General features: G+C 41.7%; 2 protein-coding genes across 2 annotated transcripts in view; both read left to right on the top strand.

Moving 5' to 3' along the window:
- Window positions 1-26,550, top strand: part of LOC308090916 (threonine synthase-like 2) — a gene marked incomplete at its 5' end in the record, with an annotated part of 114,102 nt that overhangs the window by 45,185 nt on the left and 42,367 nt on the right. The window lies entirely within an intron of this gene.
- Window positions 4,848-9,287, top strand: LOC308090065 (uncharacterized protein; the record flags this gene model as incomplete). The annotated part of the gene is made up of 8 exons (XM_080435096.1): window positions 4,848-4,911; window positions 5,466-5,732; window positions 5,826-6,125; window positions 6,484-6,789; window positions 6,875-7,174; window positions 7,353-8,162; window positions 8,348-8,439; window positions 8,561-9,287. 8 exons carry the CDS (start codon window positions 4,848-4,850, stop codon window positions 8,915-8,917), a joined length of 2,496 nt encoding a protein of 831 aa, XP_080291222.1. The 3' UTR covers window positions 8,918-9,287.

Genomic DNA, 26,550 nt, shown 5'->3' on the forward strand with positions numbered 1-26,550 from the left:
AAACATTACCTCAGTAGTCCTGCTTTATTATTCCTGTTTACAGTGATTACAATTAATCCTTCTACGTATCCTAAAAACACTGATAAATGCTTTATCACAATAATAACAACACAGTATGAAGCATTTCATAATGAGTTGAGTATGAATGCATTATAATACAGTATAATTATAGCTATAAGCACTAATAACAATAATCATAACAGAAATAATGTTATAATGATTATAAAGTATTATAATGGTAAATGGCGCATTTATCAAAAGTGCTTAACAATGTTATACATTCACCCATTCACACACATTCACACACCAATGGGGAGGAAACTTGTTAATTGGGAGCAGTTAGGGGTTCAGTGTCTTATTGCTCAAGGACACTTTGACACTAACTCTGGGGGAGCCCGGGATCAAACCATTAATCTTCAGACAGACAGACATACAGACAGACAGACAGACAGACAGACAGACAGACAGACAGACAGACAGACAGACAGACAGACAGACAGACAGACATATATGTTACAGTGAGACTTATTTATTTATGATTTTTCTCCTCAGCTTTCCAAGTTAAACCAACTCACAACTCAACAGGTAAACAAATTAAACCTGATTATGTATTGCATTCTTCAAGGTATTTTAATGAAAGTAATACATTGTTACGGCTTATTACTCTCTGTACAGAGTCTGAAGATGTCAGGTTGGTTGGAGGAACCAGTAAGTGTTCTGGTATACTGGAGATGAAACACCAGGGAGAGTGGAGACCAGTGTTGGCTTGGTTTGACTGGAACAGGATGTCATCATCTGTAGTGTGTAGACAGCTGGACTGTGGCTCTGCTGTTTCAACAGAATTTACTTCTAGTTCTACACGCAAACCTGGATGGATGATTCCATCTTCTTGTGTTGGGTCTGAGTCTTCACTGGTGGAGTGTGGACCAGTAAAGTCTTATGATTCCACTCTCACACTGAAGGTCAACTGTTCAGGTAAAAAAAATGAAAAGAAAAAATGACATCAACAATGTAAAAGTTGTTATATCATTTGCTGTAGTTGATTTGATTCATTTGATTTGCACAACATAATATATATACATATGCATAACATATTATTTCTTTCCTGGGAAAGATGACAGATAGTTGTTACCTATGAGGGCTTATAAGTAGGGCTGGGTATCGTTGAATTTTTATGTGTCCGATTATGGTTCTGCTTATCAATTCCGGTTCCTAACGGTTCCTTATTTAGGTTCCAACATGGTAAAAAAAAATAAGAGGTCAAATGTTTAACAAAAGTTAATTTATTAGTTTAAGCCTTAGTCAATTGAAATACATTTAATGAATAGAGTAACATCCTCTCCTTTATTCCAACACTTGATCCACCTATATGTGGATAATACACAGCTGCATTTTCCCATTTTTTTCTCCTTTTTGTCTTACTACTGACAATGACAAAACAAATATAAAAGCCTGTCTGAGACCCTGAGCAGCATTGGGGCCAAATACTTTATCTACTGTAAACTGAATTCAGTGCAAAACTAAAAATAATCTTCCCTTAAATAAATAATTCAAGGAATACAATAAAGTGCATTCAGTGTATAACAGCTGTTATATACTGATATATATAATAGCTGTTAAAATAAAGTGCATCCCGTTGTGCACATTCTGCACAACTTCATGTCATGTTCATGTCCGAGCAGCAATAAGTGTAAAATGCATCTTTTGCATTCAAAGCATATTGTAACAGCTGTCTGCAACTGCAACAACAAAAAACTAAATCACACAAATATATAGGAGAGGAAATACTCAAGTATCCAATTCAACAGTTCTTGTTAAGGAAGATGAGCATATCAGCCTTTTCTGGTAGTATACTTGATCTTTCTGCGCAAATAGTGTCTCCAGCCGTGGAGAAAACCCTCTCACTAGGGGTTGAGGAGGCCTGAACGCACAAATAGGAAAAGGACACCTCTGATAGTGAAGGATACGTGGTTCTGTTGTTCCACCACCAGGCAGCAGGGTCATGACACATCAGCATTGGTTTCATCTCTTAAGCTCCGTCTCAATTTGGTGCTTGATGGACGTGGTTCTGATTGATACGAGTTTCATTTTCAAGTTGTCTTCTTAAGCAAAAAGCTCCTCCAGTGGAGACATTGCAGACCTCTTCCAAGGAGGTGGCTGATTCTCCTCTTCCTCACTCTGCTCTCCTTCCTCTTCATTCTCTCTTTCTTCCTCCTCCTCTGGCTCTGACACACCATCTTCTCCACCGTCATCTGTTGGCCGCTCAGACTCAGTCGGCTTTCCTTCCATCATCTTCTCCTTGACCCGATCCCATACAGTGCTGTCCTCCACAGTGTGTTTGAAACGTGGGTCTAATGCAGTGGCCTCTTCAAGAAAGCTTCTGATGTCAGCAACAGTGTTGACATCAGAATCTTCAACACTCTTGTACCGCTTTGACAGGTTTCCCCAGACAGCCTGCTTAAGGTTGATTTCAAACACTGTGTCTCCCTCTTTAACAGTGTAATGCGTCTCAAGCTTCTTAAGAATTGGTAAGATCTGACCGCATGTAGGGCTCTTTTCAGATGACACACAGAGTGTGGAGATGTATAACACTCTCATCAGATGAATGAACTCCTCTGCCTTTCTGAAATCAGTACATGGAAATAAAAACAGATCATAAAGTATAAGAAAATAGGACAACAAAAATATAAAAGTACATACTGAGCAGAACAGACAAAGACAAAGACAAAAAAAAGTACATAGCAAAGACATAATGCTACTACCTGTGTGAAATTAAAAAAAACTAAAAAAGGTTTTAGAATACCCATAACGTGACAATATTATGGCTGCCTATGATCTAATAACCCACTCGGGTATTCCCTTCCTTTATTAAACTTATTTTGTAAGTAGATAGCATCAACATGCTATTTAAAATGTACCATTCCATTCCATTCCATTGTGAAGTCCACAATTACACTATCCAGGGCAATTTACTTAGTGTGAGATCGGAATGAGCAGTTAAGCATGAACTGTAGTCAATAAACAAGGTAAATAATCACACAAATGCAGAAAGAAATATAGGAGGAACAGTGTAGTGCAGTGCTACTCAACCCGCGGCCCCAACACAGCGTCTCTGCGGCCCCTCATGGTCAAACCAAAAAAAATAATAAGAATAATAATTTTTAAGCACAGGATAAAAATATACATTTCCGTTCAAATATATGGGTTGCTAATTTTTTTTTCAAAAACAAACATACATACAGGTGCGTCAATTGTTACAGGTATAATGCATAGTTTTCTATGCATTTCGGGTTTTTTGGGGGGTTTTGTCCCTTAATTTGTCCCTTAATTCAATCTCTGGGAGTTGGCAACCCTAACCTTGCCATACCTTAGCTTTTGCTGAACTGATGCCACTGAACATACACACAAAATAAACAGGTACAGTGAAAAGAATATGATGTCAAAATGTACATTTTCTTATAACAATAACAATGTGTTATATAGTAGACACTGTATCTTGGTCAATCGATACCTTAACATAGACGTGAACGTTGTGGCTGGTTGAAGACCAGGCGTGACCAGGTGACATTCTGGATCACAAGGAGGGGCTTCAGTGAGCATGCTGGGAGGTCAATATGGAGGGAGTTACACTAGTCAAGCTTTAGGATGACTGAGGCCTGGATAAGGATCTGGCCAGACTCCTGGGTGAGGAAGGGTCTGATCCTTAGTTATAAAGTGTAAACATACAGGAGCGAGTGACCACAGCAATGTGTGCCGTGAAGGACTGCAGACTGTCCTGGACAACAGCCAGGCGCTTGGTAGCTGGAATAGAGGCCAGGGCAGGACTTACCTGGGAAGAAAGAAAAGCTCAGTCTTTTCTGCATTGAGTTTGAGGTGTTGGGAAAAGGGGTGGGGGGGGGGGGCAGTTGAGTGTCATCAGCATAACAGTGATAGGAGAGCTTTGTGAGCAGAGATAACAGAGCCAAGATATTTGGTGTAGAGAGAGAAAAGGAGAGGGCCAAGTACAGACCCCTATTTTTTATTAATGAATTATTACTTTTGGTTGTTTAAAATAATCTTTTAAATTATAATCACTCCTCTCTCACGATATAATAGCACAAGATTGGACACTAATAATTAAAATGTCTTCTTCATAATCTCTCTCTCTCTCTTTCTCTCTCTCTCTCTCTCTCTCTCAGAGTCTGTGAGGTTGGTGAATGGGACTGGTTTATGCTCAGGCAGAGTGGAGGTGAAGTCTAATGAGTCGTGGGTCTCAGTGTGTGAAGGTGACTTTGACCTGCAGGATGCAGAGGTGGTCTGTAGGGAGCTTGGCTGTGGGGCTACTTCAGTCCTCCAGGGGGCGCTATATGGGGAAGTGAACACCTTTGGTCCAAACACAATGTGGACCAAAGAGTTCCAGTGTGAAGGCAACGAGTCTGTTCTCCTGGACTGTGGAACCTCAAACTCAACTAGAAACAGCTATTCACCTAACAAGACCGTTGGACTCACCTGCTTGTGGTCAGGTAAGGAGAAGCTACTCTTGGAATCATTTTTATTTTAATAAAAGTACTATTACCCTTTAAATTGAATGTTTACTCTCGTGACTCTTTACAGTGGTTGATGATGTCAGGTTAGTAGGAGGAACCAGTAACTGTACTGGTATACTGCAGATGAAACACCAGGGAGAGTGGAGACCAGTGGATGGTGGGTTTCACTGGAACCTGAAGTCATCATCTGTAGTGTGTAGACAGCTGGCCTGTGGCTCTGCTGTTTCAACAGAAAGGAGTTCTGGTTTTACACATGAACCTATATGGAGAATTACACCTTACTGTGTTGGGTCTGAGTCTTCACTGAGTGACTGTGTCATAATGGAGACTTCTCATACCACACGGAAAGGTTTGATTACAGGCAAACCCACAGTGATCTGTTCAGGTAACACAATGATAGCAGTCTTTACAGTCTCTCATTTCATGTGTTATTGGCTATTGGGGAAAATCTGATGATGATGATGATGATTATGTTGATGATGAATAGCTGTATGAATAGTTGTTTCTTTGTTCCTCTATTCTTCATTTATTTATGCTGTGTTTTGATTTATTGATTATATATTTCCATTGTGTATTTATTTTAGAAATGGTATATTGTTATTTTTCTTTCTATCTATGCGTTTAGGGTTTCAGTAAATTACTTTTGATTAATTGATTCAATACTTTATTAAGAGTTTGCAAAGAGTACAAAGGGAAGTTATACAATAATGTTAAAAGGACAACACAAAAAGCCCTAAGGGGCTTGTTTCCATTGTGGTCCTAAAATTGCCTCTGATGTGTTAAGATTTAATTTGCATCCATAATGCATTTTCTCTTGTGGCTTGATACAATAATCTTATAAAATCTCTCTCTCTCTCTCTCTCTCTCTCTCTCTCTCTCTCTCTCTCGCTTCAGCGTCTTTGTCTGTGAGGTTGCTGAATGGGACTAGTGTGTGTTCAGGCAGAGTGGAAGTGAAGTCTAATGAGTCGTGGGTCTCAGTGTGTGAAGGTGACTTTGACCAGCAGGATGCAGAGGTGGTCTGTAGGGAGCTTGGTTGTGGGGCTCCTTCAGTCATCCAGAGGGCGCTCTATGGAGAAGTGAAGGCTCCAATGTGGACCGAAGAGTTCAGGTGTGAAGGTAATGAGTCTGCTCTCCTGGACTGTGATACCTCAAACTCAACTAGAAACACCTGCTCACCTGACAAGACTGTTGGACTAACCTGCTCAGGTAAAAGACAAACTATACTTTTAAATTTGGATCGTCATTTTATAATGACAGTAATAGTTTTTTTTATTTACGTCTACTTCCTTGTCTCTACAGAGTCTGATGATGTCAGGTTGGTGGGAGGAGCCAGTCACTGTACTGGTTTACTGGAGATGAAACACCAGGGAGAGTGGAGACCAGTGGATGGTTGGTCTGACTGGAACCTGCAGTCATCATCTGTAGTGTGTAGACAGCTGGACTGTGGCTCTGCCGTTTCAACAGAAAGGAGTTCTGGTGTTACACATAAACCTGTGTGGAGGATTATATCTGCCTGTGTTGGGTCTGAGTCTTCACTGAGGGACTGTGGAAGAAAGATGTCTGCTACTTCCTTGTACATACTGGAGGTGATTTGTTCAGGTAACAAACTACTACTTCAACAACAGTAATATTTACAGTGTCTGGCAAAACCACAGGAAACACTGGCCCTGATCTAAGGAGCCATGGGAGCCATTACTTGCTGTGTGTCTAAATAACACTTCTGGTTTATTATTAAGCTACATTTTATGTTCTGATTGGGCACTATGCCCTACTATTATGTTTAAGTGTAATACATTGTAACGTTCATCATGCACACAACACATGATATCACTGGTCTTGATTCTCTTTGTCATCAGCAAAAGTGTATGACTTAAAATGTACATCTCTCTCTCTCTCTCTCTCTCTCTCTCTCTCTCTCTCTCTCTCTCTCTCTCTCTCTCTCTCTCTCTCCCCCCAGAGTCTGTGAGGTTGGTGAATGGGACCAGTATGTGTTCAGGTAAAATGGAGATGAAGTCTAATGAGTCGTGGGTCTCAGTGTGTGAAGGTGACTTTGACCAGCGGGATGCAGAGGTGGTCTGTAGGCAGCTTGGCTGTGGGACTCCTTCAGTCCTCCAGGGGGCGCTCTATGGAGAAGTGAACACTCCAATGTGGACCAAGGAGTTCCAGTGTGAAGGCAACGAGTCTGTTCTCCTGGACTGTGGAACCTCAAACTCAACTAGAAACATAAGCTCACCTGACAAGACTGTTGAACTCACTTGCTCAGGTAAAAGACAAGTTAAACATTTGGTTTGGATAGTTTTTTCATAATCATTTTTTTTTTTACTTTTTACTGTCTTCTCACTGTACAGAGACTGTTGATGTCAGGTTGGTGGGAGGAGCCAGTAAGTGTATTGGTATACTGGAGATGAAACACCAGGGAGAGTGGAGACCAGTGGATGGTTGGTCTGACTGGAACCTGAAGTCATCATCTGTGGTGTGTAGACAGCTGGACTGTGGCTCTGCTGTTTCAAGAGAAAGGAGTTCTGGTCCTACACATGAACCTGTGTGGTGGATTTCGTCTTCCTGTGTTGGGTCTGAGTCTTCACTGAGGGAGTGTGGAACAAAGATGTCTGGTAATTCTACTGCCAGACTGGAGGTTATCTGTTCAGGTAAAACAAGGACTTCAACAATGACATATTTACATTATCTGTATCTGTATCTATCTATCTATCTATCTATCTATCTATCTATCTATCTATCTATCTATCTATCTATCTATCTATCTATCTATCTATCTATCTATCTATCTATCTGTTTTTTCAGCCAATCACCTCTGTCTTGTTACAGATCTGCTGTTTAAGCCAATCATCACCTTTGTACCCGACATGAACGGGGTTTCTAAGGGCCAGCAACAGGGGCTGCAGGTGTTCAATGGTTCCAGCTTCACCATCATCTGTTCCATCCAGCCACAGTACCCAGGAGGCTTCTTCAACCTCACCTTCACTGGATCCAACACAACACACACCTACACCCAGCCAGCTGTCAATCACTCACACAACACAACACACAACATCACTGGATCCAACACAACACACAACCTCACTGGTTACAACACAACACACAACATCAGTGTATCCAACGCAACACACAACCTCACTGGATCCAACACAACACACAACATCACTGGTTACAACACAACACACAACACCACTGGTTACAACACAACACAACACACAACCTCACTGGATCCAACACAACACACAACCTCACTGGTTACAACACAACACACAACATCAGTGTATGCAACGCAACACACAACCTCACTGGATCCAACACAACACACAACCTCACTGGATCCAACACAACACACAACCTCACTGGATCCAACACAACAGAACATCAGTGTATCCAACACAACACACAACATCAGTGTATCTAACACAACACACAACATCAGTGTATCCAACACAACACACAACATCACTGGATACAACACAACTCAAAACCATACACAGACAGCTGTCAATCACTCTGCCACCTTCCTGTTTACTGCAGCAAACCACACCCACCATGGAAATTACAGCTGTGTTTATCACATCTACGTTTTTTCCCATCACTTCTCCTCTAAGAGCGAGGTCCTCTCTCTGACTGTCACAGGTAACATGAATTATGGTCTTTTCAAGTCACAATATGAAACTCAATCAAGCAAACTTGAATATGACATACATTTAAATATTAAGCAAATTCCATTAAATAGATCCTTTTAATTAGAGTTGTTCTTTACATTATGTTTGATGTTGCTCACATCTTATGCTCACATGTTTAACATATTTCTCTCACAGCTTCTCATCTGACATCTAACATCCTGAAATGTACCGTCACAGTGCTGGTGCTTTTGATCCTGATAACTGGTGGCCTCTATCGTCTCTGGACGGTAATTATTTTTTTTATTCAACATGAGACTGCACTGTAAATAAAGCAGTCAGACATTTTTAATTGAAAAGAGCCACGTCTGAGCCAGTTAATTAAAACTGGTCACTGTTGTGTTTCTCCAGGTCATCAGAAGGCGTTGTGCAGGAGCGCAGAACATTGACCTGGTTTACTATGATGTAATACGAGAGAACGTTGAGATAGTTTATTATAATGTTGCTCGTTCTGATGCTGAAGCTGGACCCAGTGAAGAGACAGAATACCACCAGTATGAGGAGGTGGATCAACAAGGAGGTGCTGAAGCTGGACCCAGTGAAGAGACAGAATACCACCAGTATGAGGAGGTGGATCAACAAGGAGGTGCTGAAGCTGGACCCAGTGAAGAGACAGAATATCACCTGTATGAGGAGGTGGATCAACAAGGAGGTGCTGAAGCGGCTGGAAGAGACAGGAGACCCACTGTGTATGAGGTGGATCTCTAAAGGACAATTTAAGCTCAGTGTGACAAGTGTCAAAAGACGCGTCACACTACTTGTCTCTCAACGTTACTGCGTTGCCACAGAACGTGAACAAGGAATTGGATGTAGTCTTGTGCTTCTTCCCAACCAATCAGAGTGTGCAACAATTTATTAAGCATCTGAAAAATGTCCTCCTCTTTTTTTTCAGAGGTACGTCATTTACCACACATTCTTTGTTGTTTTGACATAACTTTCGTAGCACGACACGTCAACATTCGCTCAATGCACAAACTGGCCTTAATGAGTTCATGTCACATCCATCACATAACTGTCCATCACCTCAGTCTAAAGGTCTAAACATTTCACTGAAAAGTACAATGTACTAGAAACATCAACCACCCCACTTGTATAAGTTATATTGTATTAAACAAGTGACTTAGTGCCGCTTTAATGTTATATTATCAATACAATCTCAGTGTTTTGCCAATTATTTGGGGGCCCACTTATAATATCCTCACGGGTCACGGCCCACCAGTGGGCCCAGATCCACATGTTGGGAATCACTGCAATAAATAGAGCTATTGATCCTAGTGTGTCCACCCTCATTATGTTTATCAATCCTCCTATAATTTGACAAACCTCTGTAGTGCGTGGTGAGGCCAAAACTGGTTCTGCCCGGTTCTCCTCAGTGGCTGGAGCAATTGATCTGAAATTGCTCAAAGCCATTGACCATTACCATGTGCATGCAACTGCGATTTCACCAAATCTCAGCTGTTATTAGCGTTTTTGTGTAAAAGAATGTCGCCATGGTTACGGGGCTGCCCAGCTATGGGACAAACTGCCTCCCGGGTTGCCAGATCATGTGCGCATATCCCCCCACAGATGCGTCGACCGTGTATGGACTAGTTAATTATAACTATCAGTAATTAGTGATCAATAGATGGATGTATCAATCCTACTGTAAACAATCCAGGCCTATGCAGCACATGTGTCATATTTAATGAGTCATTCAGGTCATAGATTGTCACAGTGAATCATTAGAGTCTGAGATAGAGAACTATTTATCTCTGTATGGATCTGGTTGGGTTGTAATGCTTGTTTATCTTGGCACAATAGAATTTGGAGTTTTGTTAAAATATGATGAATATAGATTTTTACTATACACTGCTTACTTGTATATGCTTATGGTAATTGTGTTGAGCACCAATTCTGAGGATCTGTTAATAATAAGGTAGCATTATCGTTTTATTGTCAACTACATTCATCATTTTGCCTGACTTTTTATATATCAGTGACGTGATCGTTTAGTTTTTTTGTCCATGTTATTTTAAACAAGCTTGTTATTAGCAGTAAACCTTAGTGTATATAGCAATATAGATATTTTAAAAAATATGCATTTATTATCTCTTAGTTTATAACTTTTTTTCTCATTTCCATGTTATTACTTATCTCTGTTGTTTTGTGTACTATTTAACTTGATTGCAGTTTATTGATCTTGTATTGAAGTTGAAGTGAAAGTTGGTATTGGTCCATTATGGATGAGCCTATAGGATCCATCCAACCATTCAAACCATTAAGGATGAGCCTATAGGATCCATCCAACCATTCAAACCATTATGGATGAGCCCATAGGATCCATCCAACCATTCAAACCATTATGGATGAGCCTATAAGATCCATCAAACCATTATGGATGAGCCTATAGGATCCATCAAATCATTCAAAGCTCATGGACCTGAATGCTTCTTAACAACTGTAATGTTCGCTTTTGATTTGACATCAGACAGCAGTGGTAGCCACTTACATTCATAGTTTAATTATGTTATGTTATGTTAGATTTTTAATCGTTGTTATCTTATGAAGTGAAAAACCTCAATAAAGAATAAACTATTGAGTAAAATGAAGTGTTTCCATCTCCTACATTTATTGTGTGTAGTACAGGAAGATGTCATTGGTTACCCTGAACACCAACAAATCAGGTCGTCTTGGTTACAGCAGGTCCTTTTTTTTTAAGGATCGTAGTGTGAACCCTACCTAAGGCCTGATGTACGTACTGTTAAATCACTTTATGTTATTATCTGACTGTTACAGACGTTCTACTGACTGGTTGTTGAAGACCCTGCACGTCCCCTTTACACTGTAGATGAAAAGGTCCTTTAGCCCTGTGACTCTCAACCTTTTTCATTTCAATGACCCCCAGTTTGATATGCCTTAGACCACAGACCCCCATTTGACATATCTTTTTTATTTCTGGGATCATCAGTGTTTATGTAACTCTGAGAGCGTACAAATGGATTACGGGTCCATTTGGACCCCTGGTGGTCTACAGACCTGACATTGAGAACCAGTACTTTAGCCTTTTTTTTCCTCACCAATGTCTATCACCATGTTAAAGGAGGAGTTCACCCAAAAAATTACTTATTTTCTATCAATTACACACACCATGAAGCCTTGATTTCTTGGATTTATTTTTGTTTTTGTAGCATTCCTAAGACAATAATTTGATGACCGGGTGTATTTTCAGTAGGAGACACAAATAATATACTTTGTGTCTCCTACCGGATACAATAGCCGGTAGGAGACGGGAATCAAATTATTAGCTTAGGAATGCGACAAAAACAAAAAAGAATCCATAGATTTAAGGCTTCATACGGTGTGCAATTGATAGAAAATAAGTCATGTTTTGGGTGAACTCCACCTTTAAGCCTTTGGCTGATACACCCTAAAATACTGTATCTCAGTGGCTGATACACCCTAAAATACTGTATCTCAGTAATGGAAATATGACATAAAATATAAGACTGTGTAAACTTTCTCTACCATTGTAAAAAGTGGGTAAAGTTCAGGTGGTGGGTTTTATCTGTGGTGATGAATTTAAAACTTTGAAAATTGGCAAGTTGTGTTTTGGTCACATACACATTTAAACAACCACCTATATTCATACAGAATGCAATTTGATCGTGACAGAACATCCTAAATGTATACTCTAGGCCAGCGCTACTCAACCCGTGGCCCGCGGGCCGCATGCGGCCCCAACGCAGTGTCTCTGCGGCCCCTCATGGTCAAACCAAACCTTTTTAAGCGCAGGATAAAAAATATACATTTCCGTTCAAATATATGGGTTGCTTCATTTTTTTTCAAAAACAAACAGACAGACATACATACAGGTGCGTCAATTGTTACAGGTATAATGCATAGTTTTCTATGCATTTCGTTCTTTTTGGGGGGGTTTGACCCTTATTTAAATCTCTGGGAGTTGGCGACCCTAACCTTGCCATACCTTAGCGTTTGCTGTAACTGATGCCAGTGGACATACACACAAAATAAACAGGTACAGTGAAAAGAATATGATGTCAAAATGTACATTTTCTTATAACAATAACAATGTGTAGTGTGTGTTACAAAATCGAAAAATCCAAAATAGGACCGACATTTTTAGCTTGCGGCCCCTTGGACTTTTGGTAGTTTGCTGAGTGGCCCCTGAGCCATCTTAAGTTGAGTAGCCCTGCTGTAGGCTATGGAGTCAGCGATGCAATGACTGCGAGGAATATTAAATCAATGATGTAGGCTACTGTACTCCCACTGCACACACAGTGGGAGTACCAAACATGAATGTACAGCTGTAAACATGTCTGTGTCGTGTGGAAAGGGCCTCAGGCTCAGGGGCTCAGTGACCCAATATGGACTCAGCATCCAGCACTGCTAAACATACCTGGTGGGTTATTTGAGGGGTCATGACCTTTGTCGCCAATCGGGAGAGAGTACCTATTTATCAGCTTAAATTTTACAGTGTTACAGTTCCAATTTTGTCCGCTCATTTCTTTGTGTCACCACTTCCAATTGCACTTGGTTTATACTGTATCCTTTGTGAGTTATCTCGCCCGATTGGAGAAAAGAAGATGGTATCCCGACCTGAAAATGTGTTTTCTGTTTAATAAAGAGCTGGAGAGATATGGAGACTCCTGTTACTGAACAAACACTATAGCAATGAGTATGAGAATATGGAGATATTTAACACTTATAAAAATAAAAAAAAGGAAATCACGTACCATACTTTTAAATAGAAAAATAGAAACTATTGAAACATGAAGCAACACAATTCAAATATTTCCCACTGTTATAGCACTGTTATTTCCCACTGTAATACCATGTTTAGAAAATAGGCTAGCCTACTATGAAACATAACATTTACACCATAAATGGAACCAAGGGTCATGACTTAAGTTCATAAATAAAAAAACATAACAGCTTTCAGTACATGATTGTCCATGTCAGGACTAGTAAATTGTGATAATCTGATGGATCTTCTATTGACGACTACTACATTCATGTTAAATGTAGCAATAATAACATATTAACCATTTATATTAATTTGTATTCAATAGCATAGTGTTGGCCTCTATCTAAAGTACATAGATAGTGCTGGCTAGTTTCACAGAACAGGACACTGTTTTAAATAATAAACTGCTCAAAAAAAGTTCGGAAACGTAACTTCGGTCAATTATATCTCCCCTTTAATAATACCAATTGGTATTGTGTTTTATATAATCTTTATCGTTGACCTTTACAACGAGGTACAGCTTGCAAGGATCGGGCATTCGTGGAATGAGCAACACAGCTAAACGTGTGGGTAGCGCCTCCAAAAAAAATCACGCAATATGCTTCTGTTGGTAATTGCTCTTGTTTTTAAATACCTGCCAGCACACATCTGCTGAGAGGTGTGTGACTGCCTCACAGGTGAGTGACTGGCACCTGAACATGGGTTCTGCAACTTTGTTGAGTTTGTGTGTATGCTCCAAGCAGCAACACTGCCCCCATGGAAAGATGCCACGTTTGTCCCTTCAGGATAAGGCCTGTGTCTCTCTTTCTCTCCGACTAGAACAGTATAGGACGTACAGCTCGGGTCCTCCAGACCTGACCCCGACTTCGACCACGTCTCGGCGTTCTTCCTCTACTGACGGTCGTATCTGCAACCCTGCTCAACGCTACGACGACTGCACTCTTGCCTGACCATAGGCACAGCACGTGGCCACGTGCCACACACTGGCTCCTCAAGCCCTAGCTTGAGTGGAGACTGAGACTGAGAAGAACAGAAGATGCCCTCCGTGGCTGGAAGGCCTAATTCTCCCACAAGCCAGACGCAACAGCTTGGGGTCCGAGATGAGGGGGAAAGGGAGGGGGAGTTAGAGCAGGGTCCAGAGGCGGATGGCCCAACACCCCAACAGGAGCAGCTGATAAGGTTGATGTCGCAACGACCACAATCACCAGGTCGCGTTATCGCTAGGCTGCATCATTCCCTGGTCTGCCTGCCTACCACACCGGAATGGGGGAATTCGCCTTCCACTACCCCTCCATCCTCACCAGACAGCCCCTAAGAGAGTCAGTTGGCGATGAGGGAGATCAGAGCCTTCCTCCACCATTTTGTTGCATATATGCTTTTGTATTGATGCTTTTGTGCTTGAACTGTGTTATTTTCCACATCTAGAATAAGTCTAGAATTTACTTAAAAGTCTTTGTCTGTTTCATGCTGGAACGCAAGGGGTTAAAATTAAGACTTCATAAATGCTGCAGTGTGTCAGTGAGTGTGACGAAAGAGGATAAGAAACGACTAGAAATAGGAACTGCTCTTAAAGGACAGGAAACCACAAAAGCTGGGCGAGGAGCCAAAAAACAGAGAGAGTGTGACTCTGAGAGGAAAGAGTAGAAATACTCTACTAGTTTTACTCTAGTCTCTAGAAGAATAAAAAATACTTAAAGACAGTAAAAGTTAAATAAACAAAAAAACGATGGAGGAACAAAATAATTATAAATTATAAATGATAAATTATTATATGCTTAAAGATTGTATTACTCACTGGAAGAAGTGGTGGGGATGTAGTAATCACTGGAAGACGTGTTATGGAGAGAGTAGCGTTACTAAGCATGGATACGCTGACTATTAAAAATAATTAATAATGGGAACATCCAGGTTAAAGAGATAAAAACTAAAACACCTGCGACAATAGGTGCTATTAAAATATTTGTATACATTGTCTAAAAAAACATTGCAGTAGCCTACAAGAACAATATAAACAAGAAAAAAGTGCTCCTCGGAGCACAGGTCTCCGCCAGGTCAGGTATGTTATTGTGGCCTCCTGGTGGCGCTATAATAGGCCAATGTGAAAAGGGTGCCATTTATTTTTAAGTTGTTCACGGCAATCGGACACTGCATTCATGATTTGAGGCATTTTGTTCCAAAAATGGGTTTTGCTAAATTAGACCTGCTGGAGCGCTATAACAGGCCAATGTGAAAAAGGGTGGCATTTCTTCCTAGGCCTAGTGGGAATGTGTTTGTGAAATTTCACGGAAATGGCAAGCTGCGTTCATGATTTTAGGCATTTTGTTCAAAACGGACCAATCCTGCAAATTTTGGAAGCCAACCTTAGGCAATGAGGATGGAATATGGGAAATCGTACAGATCCGTGTTGATCACATGACTATAGAGATACTGTGTACCGATTTGCATGACGTTTGGATAAAATCTGTAGGAGTAATGTAAATAAAATGAGTTTTGGCCTCCAGGTGGCGCTATAACAGGCCCAAATTTGAGGCAGAGGTTCTGAATTGGCATCCAGGGAGTGTGTGTGCACAGTTTTGCAGCGACCGGGCCAACGGTGCCAGAGATTAGATGCTAACACACGGACAGGACACACGGACACACACACACGGACGGACGGACGTAGGGTAAAACATACTCTCTCGCCATGCCTTTCGGCCTGGCGGAGACAATAACACCTGAGAACACCTGAGAGAACCACAGTCCACTCATGCTTTTAAAAATGGACTAAAAACGTATCTTTAGTAGTAGTTTTAGTTTGTTGTTATTGTACAATGGGGTCAGGGGCAAGATTCAAAAAGCGCAGGATAATAGTGAAACAACATTGTTCATTTTTTTTTTTAAAGATATTGGCTATTGACAAAAACTAAGGACCTTTTCTCTATGATAGCCTTGTTTTATTTTAATTTAGTGTAATTTATTTGTTATACTGTAGTTAACTTATTTTGAAAGTTTTCATATTGTATGTCCACTATGTGTGATTAGTTGTGAATAGTGACCCTGACACAGTGTCTCCCTGACAGATACTTGTACTGGTCAGACATAAGTGACAACCCCCACATAGAGAGGATGGGGATGGACGGCACCAACAGGAGAGTCATCGTGAAGGATAAGATCTCCAAGCCCTACGGCCTGACGTTAGACTACATCAATGATCACATCTACTGGACCAACAAGAGGAAATACATTGAGTTTGCCAACCTGGATGGAACCAACAGACACACAGGTAACACACACACGCACGGACGAACGCACGCACGAACACACTAGATAACCTTTAGCCTTCTTTCTTTTCCATTTCATGTATTTAATAGTTAATCTGGTTTAAAAAGTTAAGTGTAAGAAAAGGGAAGGAAAGGTTTGAGAGCATTGTTTACTCTTGTATACTTTACAGATGCATTTTAACACTTGTTATATTATTTGCTTTAATAAAAAAAAATGAGTCCAGTCCCCCGCACCTCACAACCACCACGAGCGCGAGGTGGGGGGGCCCAGGCTGGGTGGGTCCCCCCACCGCGGTGCTCGCCACGAGGTGGGGCTGGGGCCACCAACCCAAGTCGACAGACAGAGGTTACACGAATACACTGTCATTTACGGTAAAAAAGAATTGCGGCCGAGAGCTGGTATTAAGGTAATTGCAAGGCGCAAAGTCACAGGTCAGGAAGCCTTTGATCTACATCCACCTGCCTCTCTGCCGCGCAGCCCAGCCCACCTCAAGAGTTTACTTAAACTTTACTACTCGCCATACATCCAAATGTAAATACAATGCTACAGGATCAAGAAGGATCATGAAGTCATCATGAATGTCTGGCCCCGTGGCCCGCAGTCCCGCAGACCCGCACTAGACCTGATGATGCCAACACAACAAACCTAACCATAATGATGAGTGAGCCACCCAAAAAGAAAAAGTTTGTCCAGTCAAAAATCACATTCGGTGTGAAGCCGACTCAGAGACCACCAGCAGCAGCAGCAGCAGCAGCAGCAGCAGCAGCAGCAGCAGCAGCAGCAGCAGCAGCAACGCTGCCTAGTATGGAAGCTGCTTTGCCACCCAATGAAGATGCACTGCCACCACCAGCCCCAGGACTGGATGCAGAAGTGTCCCAGGAGGAGGCTCCTCTCGCTGGGACTGCTTCTGCTGCTCCTATGGTGGTGTGTGTGGATTCATGTTGCCTTTATGACTCTGCACCAATTCAACCACTCGTTGCAAAAAAGGACACTGCCAGTTCTTTTGGGACAAAGGAACGCTATTGTAATAAAGAGTGGCTAACAAGTCGAGACTGGCTTGTCTTGTGCAGTATAAAAAAAACCTGATATGTCACGTTTGCCGTTTTGCTGTCTCTCGAAACCTGATCAGCTTCTCTAAATGTGGAGAAGACAACTTCACCTCTACTGGTGTCAACAACTGGAAAAAAATGCCCTGATATGTTGAACAGCCACGAGTCAAGCTGTATACACAAGGAGGCTGTGCAGAAGATGCGTGCATACAAAGGACAGTTATCTATTAATGCACAGCTAGTAAGTCAACATGCTGTTTACCAGAAAGACAGGCGGGAGGGCATGTTGTAGCAACTCAAAAGCTTGCGTTTTCTTGTGAGGCAGGGGCTTGCTGTCAGGGGACACACGGATATGGAGTCAAACTTCTTCCAGCTGACTACCTTAGTGGCAGAAAATAACAAAATTCTGGAAAGTTTCATTGCCACAGGTCAATTATTTTCCCACGAAATCCTTAATGAACTAATAGAACATATGTATCGCACCACCCTCAATACATTGCTGTCCATGATCAAAGCTGCTAGACATTATGCCATAATTGTGGATGAGACGAGGGACATAAGTGGGAAAGAGCAGCTGTCACTTTCTCTGCGATGGGTCTCAAGTGATTTCGTTGTGAGCGAGGACTTTATTGGGATGCATGACTGTCCTAAAACTGATGTAGAGTCCATAACGCACATAATTGAGGATATACTGTGCCGGTGTGGTCTGGATATAATGGATATGCGGGGCCAGACATACGATGGTGCATCTGTGCTGCAGGGTAAAATGTTTGGTGTGGCCAAACGAATCAAGGACAAAAACCCCAAAGCAATTTCTATCCATTGCATGAATCATAGTCTCAACTTGATTCTGCAAGAGGTTGGAATTAAGTGTCTATTGATTACGAGCGCCTTACAACTTGTTCATGATATTCACGAGATGATCGCCGGCTCACCAAAAAGGCTGGATGTTTTTGAGAAAATGTGTGCCTTTCACACTCCTAAAGATGGACCCGGTCCCAGTAGGAATCTAAAAGCCCTCTGCCCGACACGTTGGACATGCAGAACGGCAGCTATCAAATCCCTACTCGATAACTATGAGGCTGTGTTTGACACACTGGATGAGATTCGGATTATAAACCCTACCTCCCAGGCAGCCAAAAAAGCCCCTGGATATCAGGTATGGATGAAACAGTTTGAGTATCACCTGGGACTGAAGGTTGCCTTCAGCCTGTTCTCCACTGCGGAGCAAGTTGCAAGAGAACTACAGTGTAAGGACATGTGTGCAGAAAAAGTGCGCTCCTATGTAAACTCGCTCCGCATGCACTATGCAAAGATGAGGACAGAAGAGTTTTTTCGTGCTCTATATGATGACAGCTCAAAAAACGAACTGGTACAAGACCCCTGCCCTCCCTCCAAGACGCAAACCACCGCATTGCTTTGATGATGGCGTGGCAAGACACGAGTGTGGAAACCCAGAAGAGATGTATAGGAGCCAATTCTTTGAAGCAATCGACCTGATGACATCTGAACTAGACAGGAGATTCGACCAGCCCACCCTGCATCTCCTGTCTCAGATCGAGAACGTCCCGCTCACTGCTGTCAACAGGTGTGTAGTGTGTACCTATACTGTTTGTTTTTCGTGATGTTTAGTCTAGTTTGCTGTCTTGTACCCTCACCATGTTTAAAACCACACTCAAAACCCACCTTTTCAGACTCGCATTCCATATATAAAACCCCAACCCCCGCCCTTCCCTTTTCTATATTTTTAACCTTCTAATTAAGTTGTTTTATCTGCTCTGTAAAGCGAATTTGAGCGCTATATAAATCGTATGTATTATTATTATTATTATAATTTTTGTAATAATAATACATTTTATTTATATTGCACTTTACATTTGAAACAAATCTGTGCTACAGTACAGAATAAAAATCATTTGTAAGCCCTGTTACTTTAAGAACAGTTAATACATGTATTAGGCCTTGTATTATTAGCATTATTACAACAACTGATGTTGTTGTCGTCGACTCGTCGTCACCTAACTATAATTAAGAATATTGTTGTTTTAACAGCTCTGCTGGACCTGGCCCAGTGACAATCCCAAACGATGTCGCTGTCCAGTGCAGTGAAGACATGGATTTGGATAGACTCTGTGCACAGCTGCCATTGCTCCCGGGTCTGTTAACTGAATACAACAGGACGAATGCACGCACGCCCATCAAAGAAGTGACACAAGTAGCTACACTCGTTGATGTGCTGAAAGCAGGGAGTTGGACTGAAGGAGGCTGTGTTAGCGAGGTCATCAAGCTACTGAGTCTGTACCTAACAGTGCCGATGACAAATGCTACTGCTGAGCGCAGTTTCTAAACCCTCCGTCGACTGAAAACCTACCTTTGTTGGTGAAATTCTATTGTTTGGATGTACAAACTAAATTACCTCTGACATCTACACTTCATGGAGTACACTTTTTGAACCGAATTAACCGAAATAACGGAATTAACCCCCCGAAAAATGAACGAACCCACCCGAAAAAATTCCATTGTTTGGATGTACAAACTAAATTACCTCTGATATCTACATTTCATGGAGTACACTTTTTGAACCGAATTAACCGAAATAACGGAATTAACCCCCCGAAAAATTAACGATTATGCGCCACATAATACATAAACACGTTAAGTAGACTTTGTAAACACACAGTACAGACATACATAAAACAATGCTGTCCCCAAATATTGCCTAGGTGAGGAACGCACTCACACAAGCACACACACACACACACACACACACACACACACACACACACACACACACACACACACACACACACACACACACACACACACACACACACACACACACATACAAAAACATTTTCTGATGTGACAGTAAAGGCCAGCGTGTTATTGCAGCTAAAGGCGGTGTTGGCTATGTTGGAAAAAATATTGTGCGTATATTGATATAATACAACAAATGTTGTTGAAATTTAATGAGTAATTTACAAGTTAAAGGGAACCTGGAAATATGTCTGAAAAGTGGTTTTGTAATGGTAGATTGTGAAGCACAATACAGAACGTTAAAGTACTGTTTGACTGTGAAAAAAAAATCCATTTAGAAGTATATCTGAAGTTTAGAAAAATGTTTGCTGGATGCCGTTGCAAAGGCAGATTTGTCGTTTCATGATACAAACACACACAGACACACATCACTGACACCACACACACACACACACACACACACACACACACACACACACACACACACACACACACACACACACACACACACACACACACACACACACACACACACACACACACACACACACACACACACACACACACACATAACCTAGTGGCCATTTGGTGTCACTTATGCACTCTCAAAACTAGTCCATTTATGATCATATTTAAGGGGGGATGAATGGAAAGACGTTTCAGTTACTAAAGCCTTCATCTCTATGCTCTCTTTTCTTAAATAAGAGTTCACATGATTCTACTTTTAAAAGGAATACAGGTAACATTTAATAGCATTCCCTTGTTTTGTATTTTTATGAATGATAGTCATATAGTTTCAAATTATAACATTCTGCCATGATTAACATAACACAAACCCTTATTATTTCATTAATTGACAGATTAGACCACACAATTCATCTTTCCAGTATTTAGTTTTGCATTGAGCTGCTTTAGGCTATTTATATGAGCAGCTGAAATGATACAAATGCCGACTGAGACGAAAGTCAGTTTCCTGTTTCATGTTGTTTCATAGAGTGTCTCCCTGTCATTAAATGATGTGACACTGCACCACTTTATGCTTTATAGTTCTTCTTTACACTGTGTTGTCTATTATGATGGCTAGTAGTAGTGCACAGAGCATGTAGCCTATTAACATACTTGCACACCCACATATATAGATGGTGTTAAAGGAAAGTGGGTCAGAACTAGAACCAAGAACCCACACTCTACCAACCACAGAAAATGACACAGCAGAAGTTGCTAGTTTCTACTGTGCTGCTGCTGGCTGCTGCTCTAAGCGGCGCTGTCACAGCACCTGAGGTGCAGAGATGTGGCGACGGGGCGCCCTGCCACAAATCCCCCCCTCCTTAACAACTAGGTCGCTACTCTAGCGGTTTAGAGGATTTTCTACAAATGTCAACAATGGGATCACATACACCACAGTTCTCCCTTATCTATGTTTCGGTTGAATTAGCCGTGTGCACTTATATGGAATTATAATTAGATAAAAAAACAAATAAAACAAACTCTGTATCAACTGTCTCATATTCTACTCCTGACTTCTAGTTTATAGACTGAGTGTTCCTTGAGTAGGGAGGCTTTACACATGGAAACAAACAGAACCCGTCTGTCACACACTTCATTATTATGTTTCTTGCACCGGTGAAATGTGTGCACACACTCGCACACATCCCCCGTTCCCCGCTGATGACGGTACACCACAACACAGACCACGCTAAGTGATCAGTGCTCAGGCCTTAGTTCAGCCTCTGTCACCCCACTCAACCTCTGTTTTACTCTAGTGTCCCTGCCAGCACACCAGAGGCCAAGGGAGACCCTAGCTAGGGCTCCACTCACCTCTCTTAGGCTCTGCTGGCAGCCCTGGACACCCAGAAGTGATGTGGGCCTTGCAGACAAACTACAATACACTGTGCTGTGCAATCTGGAAAACACATTCAAGACTCACCCAACTGCTGTAATCAAGCGATGGTAAACTGCAGATGGCTTCTGATCAAGAACGGAGCGTTGACGGATGCAAATGCCTTATGTGGCATACAATAGCTTAAGAGATATGTTGCAGTGAGGCATAAACTACTCAGATACGTTTTACTCTTTTACTTCTTAGAGTACAGGCATCATGTACTTTAACACTTGTTTAACCTCGCCTCTGCATTGTGACCTGTTGCATGGAAATAAACACTCTATAGCTGTGGTTAAGTGACTTCTTGCCTACCTCCTGTTCCAGGCAGCTTTTAGCTGGCAGTATGTCTTTGGTTCCTTTCTTAAACTTCAGAACCGTGGAATTTGACCCCGAACCTCCGTACTGTTTCAGTAGGGGGTTCCATAAGCGGGCCTCCCCTGTCCATAGTACTGGTCAGGATAGGTTGCTTGAGGGGGGGCTCGTACTGAGCCTGAGCTAGTTGCACAGGCTGTGGGTTGACCACATGTGTCTGTACATGAACAGGCAGTGGTGGTGGGTTAGCAGGCTGTGGTTGTTGGTAGACCATGGGGTGTCTGCCCGCCACCCCAGTCCTGACGAGGTTGACGATCATCCCACTGGCCTGGTGGGTTTCGTGGTGGAGCAGATTGCTCTTGTGAAGTTCCCTGGTACATTCGGTGCTTCTTCCTTCCTTTTCGCCCCGTCTGTCCTTGCCATGCTGGGGGTGCGGGAGACCTGGCTCGCTGACGGGGGTCCCCTTCTGGTGAGTGATGACCTCCGGTGCCTCTCTGGCGAGCGGCCACATCTCTGACCCCGGGCATAGGAATGACCGGGCTCACAACAGATAGATAGATCGATAGATAAATACATGGAATATGGATAATTATGTGCAGTCAATCTACAGTGAATATAATGAGCAATACAGCCTACTATGGTGAAACGTTTACAGATGTTAACCTGATTACAAAACTAGCGTTCATCCCAGTAGTCTATGACAGTGGCGCCGGTGCCTGTTTAATTAAAGGACACTGTCCCCCCCCCCCCCCCCACTATTCACTTTATTTTTTTATTTTTTTTATAAATAATAAAATCAGTCCAGTCCCCCGCACCTCGCGACCACCGCGAGCGCGAAGTGGGTGGACCCAGGCTGGGTGGGTCCCCCCACCGCCTTCCTGCTACCTTCCTTATTCCTAAATAAAGTGCTTATTTTTGTTTAAATAATATGTGTCATGGAAATGGAGTTCTTCTAATTTTAGAGCAACCTTGATTTTCCCTTAAATAGAAAGACAAAATTACCTCTGACATCTACACTTCATGGAGTACACTTTTTGAACCGAATTAACCGAAATAACCGAGATAACCCCCCCAAAAATGTACAAACCCACCCGAAAAAAACCCGAAAATCACGCTCCCTGATGTGTCCCCCCAGGTCATATTCCATTCCGGCGCCTCTGGTCTATGAGTAACAGTGAGTGAGCAGGAGTCACTTAATGCAGAAACAGAACAGAACTCATGGTGTTTGGTTATGGAGCTTCAGTCTTGTACAGAGGGATGATGAGTGTGGGGATGAAGGTGCTCCTCATCCTCACTAGCTCATCATAGAGGAGGTGGAGGATTCATCAGGATAGCTTCCATCTGACTCCTCATCCTCTCCTCTGCAAACACCTCCAATTTTATTTTATTTATTCAATGAAAAAGTTAAACAGGGAGTGGAGGGAGGTGGAAATCTTCGGATGATGTCATTTCCGTGTGAGTTACAGTGAAAGTGGTCACTCCTGGTGATAGAGAACAGCGCGATCTTTTATAAAACCAATTAAAAAATTAAATTACGTTTTTTACATCAGTGGCAGAACAATTACTTATTAATAAGTAAATGTGGGCGAGCAAAAAAAGCTAGGCCTCTTGAGGAGGGAGGCGCTGAAAGATACAGAATAATGTAAATTCAGGTTAAAAGCTAAAACAAAAACATTGCATCACAAGAAGAAAGAAAACAACTAATAAACAGTTACGCCACTTGTCTTGTTTAACTTTGTGAGCTTGTTCTGTTTGCTTGTGCCCTTTTTGCTAATGCCCCCCCCCCCCCAACAGACCACAATGAATAAGACGACAATAGCTATGAGCAACTGCAGCATCCTACAGTACCTGCATAAGCATGTATATATATATATATATATATATATATATATATATATATATATATATATATATACGCTCTTTAATGTTTGTACATATTTTGACCTGCTGTCTCAAAGTCATTCATCTCAAACCAATAATGTTATGGTTTGCTCATCCTAGTGTTTCTTCAACATAATTTATGTTTAAAAAATAATAATTGACGTCAATAAACTGATGTCATCTTTTTGTTTTTTACTTTTTTTTATTATAAAATGTTTTATCCTGCGATTTTTGTAACCCATTTTTTTCACCTGGTGCCAATTTCCTAAGTGATCCTGGGCACTACACCAGCATTACACCAGTCCCCCACTAGGGAGGCCAGGGCCGAGCTCATGCTTCCTTCAGGCATAAGAGCCAACTGACCTTCTTGTCACCTGACAGGGGGGAGTTTCCCTTGTTGGACGTAGCACGTGGAAGGAACACGTTATTCCAACCAGTTCCCTTCCCCTCCATCAGGCGCCCCGGCTGTCATGGGGGAGGCAGTATAGTGACCAGGATTACTACATGTTTTTGTGAGGGTATTAACTACCCTAGGAGACACGGGGAGAACATGCAAACTCAACACAGAGTAGGCCCTTTCGCCAACCCCACCTAGGGTATGGGCGCTGATGACGCGGAGGAGAGGACACGCCCCCAGCGCCAACAGCGTCCCCCGGCGGGAATCGAACCCAGGACCTTCTAGCTGTGAGGCGACAGCGCTACCGACTGCGCCAAAGACATCGCCTACTTGTCGAGGTCGGAGCGCTATAATATCAACGTTCGGCCAATCAAAGAAAAGCACACGCACTGGGAGGACGGGATCGACTCCTGCCTGAGCCAACTTTCTTCAACTGTGGCTCTGCTTGCTTGTAGCATATATATACTGTACATATAATGTAACATACTCTTGTATTCATTGCGTCTGTCATTCTAGACTTACAATTGATGAGATGATCAAAGCATTAATAATTACCACGAGCCACCGAGGGCACATTGAGCCACGAGTTCAACGATGCTTGTAGGCAGCCGATAATATAACATTAACATTAACCTGATCAAAGCAGAACGTGAGCTTTTACTGGCTGACTTAATGTTCCTGCATGGTTTCTTTCCGACATACAGCTAAACATTGTACATTATATTTTGGCTATGTGATAAGAAGAAGAAGTGTAATAAAATTGTAGAGTGTGATTGTGAACGCTTTCCCTAACGCTACCCAAACTCTGTTATGTAACAAAGAAGAATATTCATGCTTATAGCCTATACTCTGCATAATGTCAGGGTAATAGCAGCATGATGTGCTTATTATAGTAGCCAATACATTTGTATTTCTCATTCGGAAAACATTAAAATTGACGTTGAGATGAAAGCATTAATCATTCGACATTTGGCTCTGTACTTGTTTTTTTGCCACCAAACTTCTTAACCAAAAATAGCATATCTACAAGCTGTTGCAGCATGACGCATTGTCAGCTTGTAGATTGGCTATTTTCGGTGAATGTAGGTTACCCCGCAAAATAGGGATGCTGCGTAAAAAAAAGAAGAAAAAAAGAGAGAGAAAATGTTATATCTCGGACCCCCTGTAGTAACTACGAGGACCCCCTAGATAGATAGATAGATAGATATACTTTATTAATCCCGAAGGAAATTTGCTTTGCTCAACGGCTCCAGTGCAATACATTCATACAGAGGTCAATAAAAAGAAGCATGGTAAACATTTAAGAAAACATTACACCAATGGGAATGAATGAATGATATACAATGTTCTTATCCATAGGATATATAAAGAGCCAAGGAAACAAAAAGTCCCCTTATAGGAAAAGAAAAAGCTCACAAAAGACACTCAAACAAGAGCAGATGAAACGGCAGCCTGCTCACAGGCGCTCGACACTTATCCTATGTGTCACCATGACTGCAGATCTAGCCTACATTATATTTTGCTTATATAATATAATGTTGACACTATGACAAGCTCTTGTTTCCCCTAACTCCCTAAACTCGTTTAGTTATGTAGGTAATAATAAATAGCCGACATTTAGCAATCGTGTCATTGTTATCCAAGTTATTGCTTATTGCTAGTAATCAGTGGTGGAAAAAGTACTCAATCTTTTTACTTAAGTAAAAGTATCAATACCGCAATACAGAAATACTCTGTTACAAGTAAATGAAGACCGCATGGCTACTTAAAATTCACGAGGATATGCAAATGAGCCACGCGGTCTTACGCTGTCTGCATGCTAGCCATGTCTTTGCATAGCCTGGTAAACCCTCCGGAAATGTCATTTCAATTTTGTTTGCACTTTTCCCTTACTGCTTCATTCATCTACATAAACGTTCATATTTCAATATAAAGGGCTGGCCATGGATGTTAGAATTATGTTCGGGCCCTCAGAATTACCCGTATCTTCCGTATTGTTCAATAAAAAGCATTTTAATCCGATTGGTGGCCATTTTCTCATAGAGTTATAACGTATTG

This window comes from Gymnoscopelus braueri (genome assembly GCF_963280865.1).
Source record: "Gymnoscopelus braueri genome assembly, chromosome: 8".
Lineage (NCBI taxonomy): Eukaryota > Metazoa > Chordata > Actinopteri > Myctophiformes > Myctophidae > Gymnoscopelus > Gymnoscopelus braueri.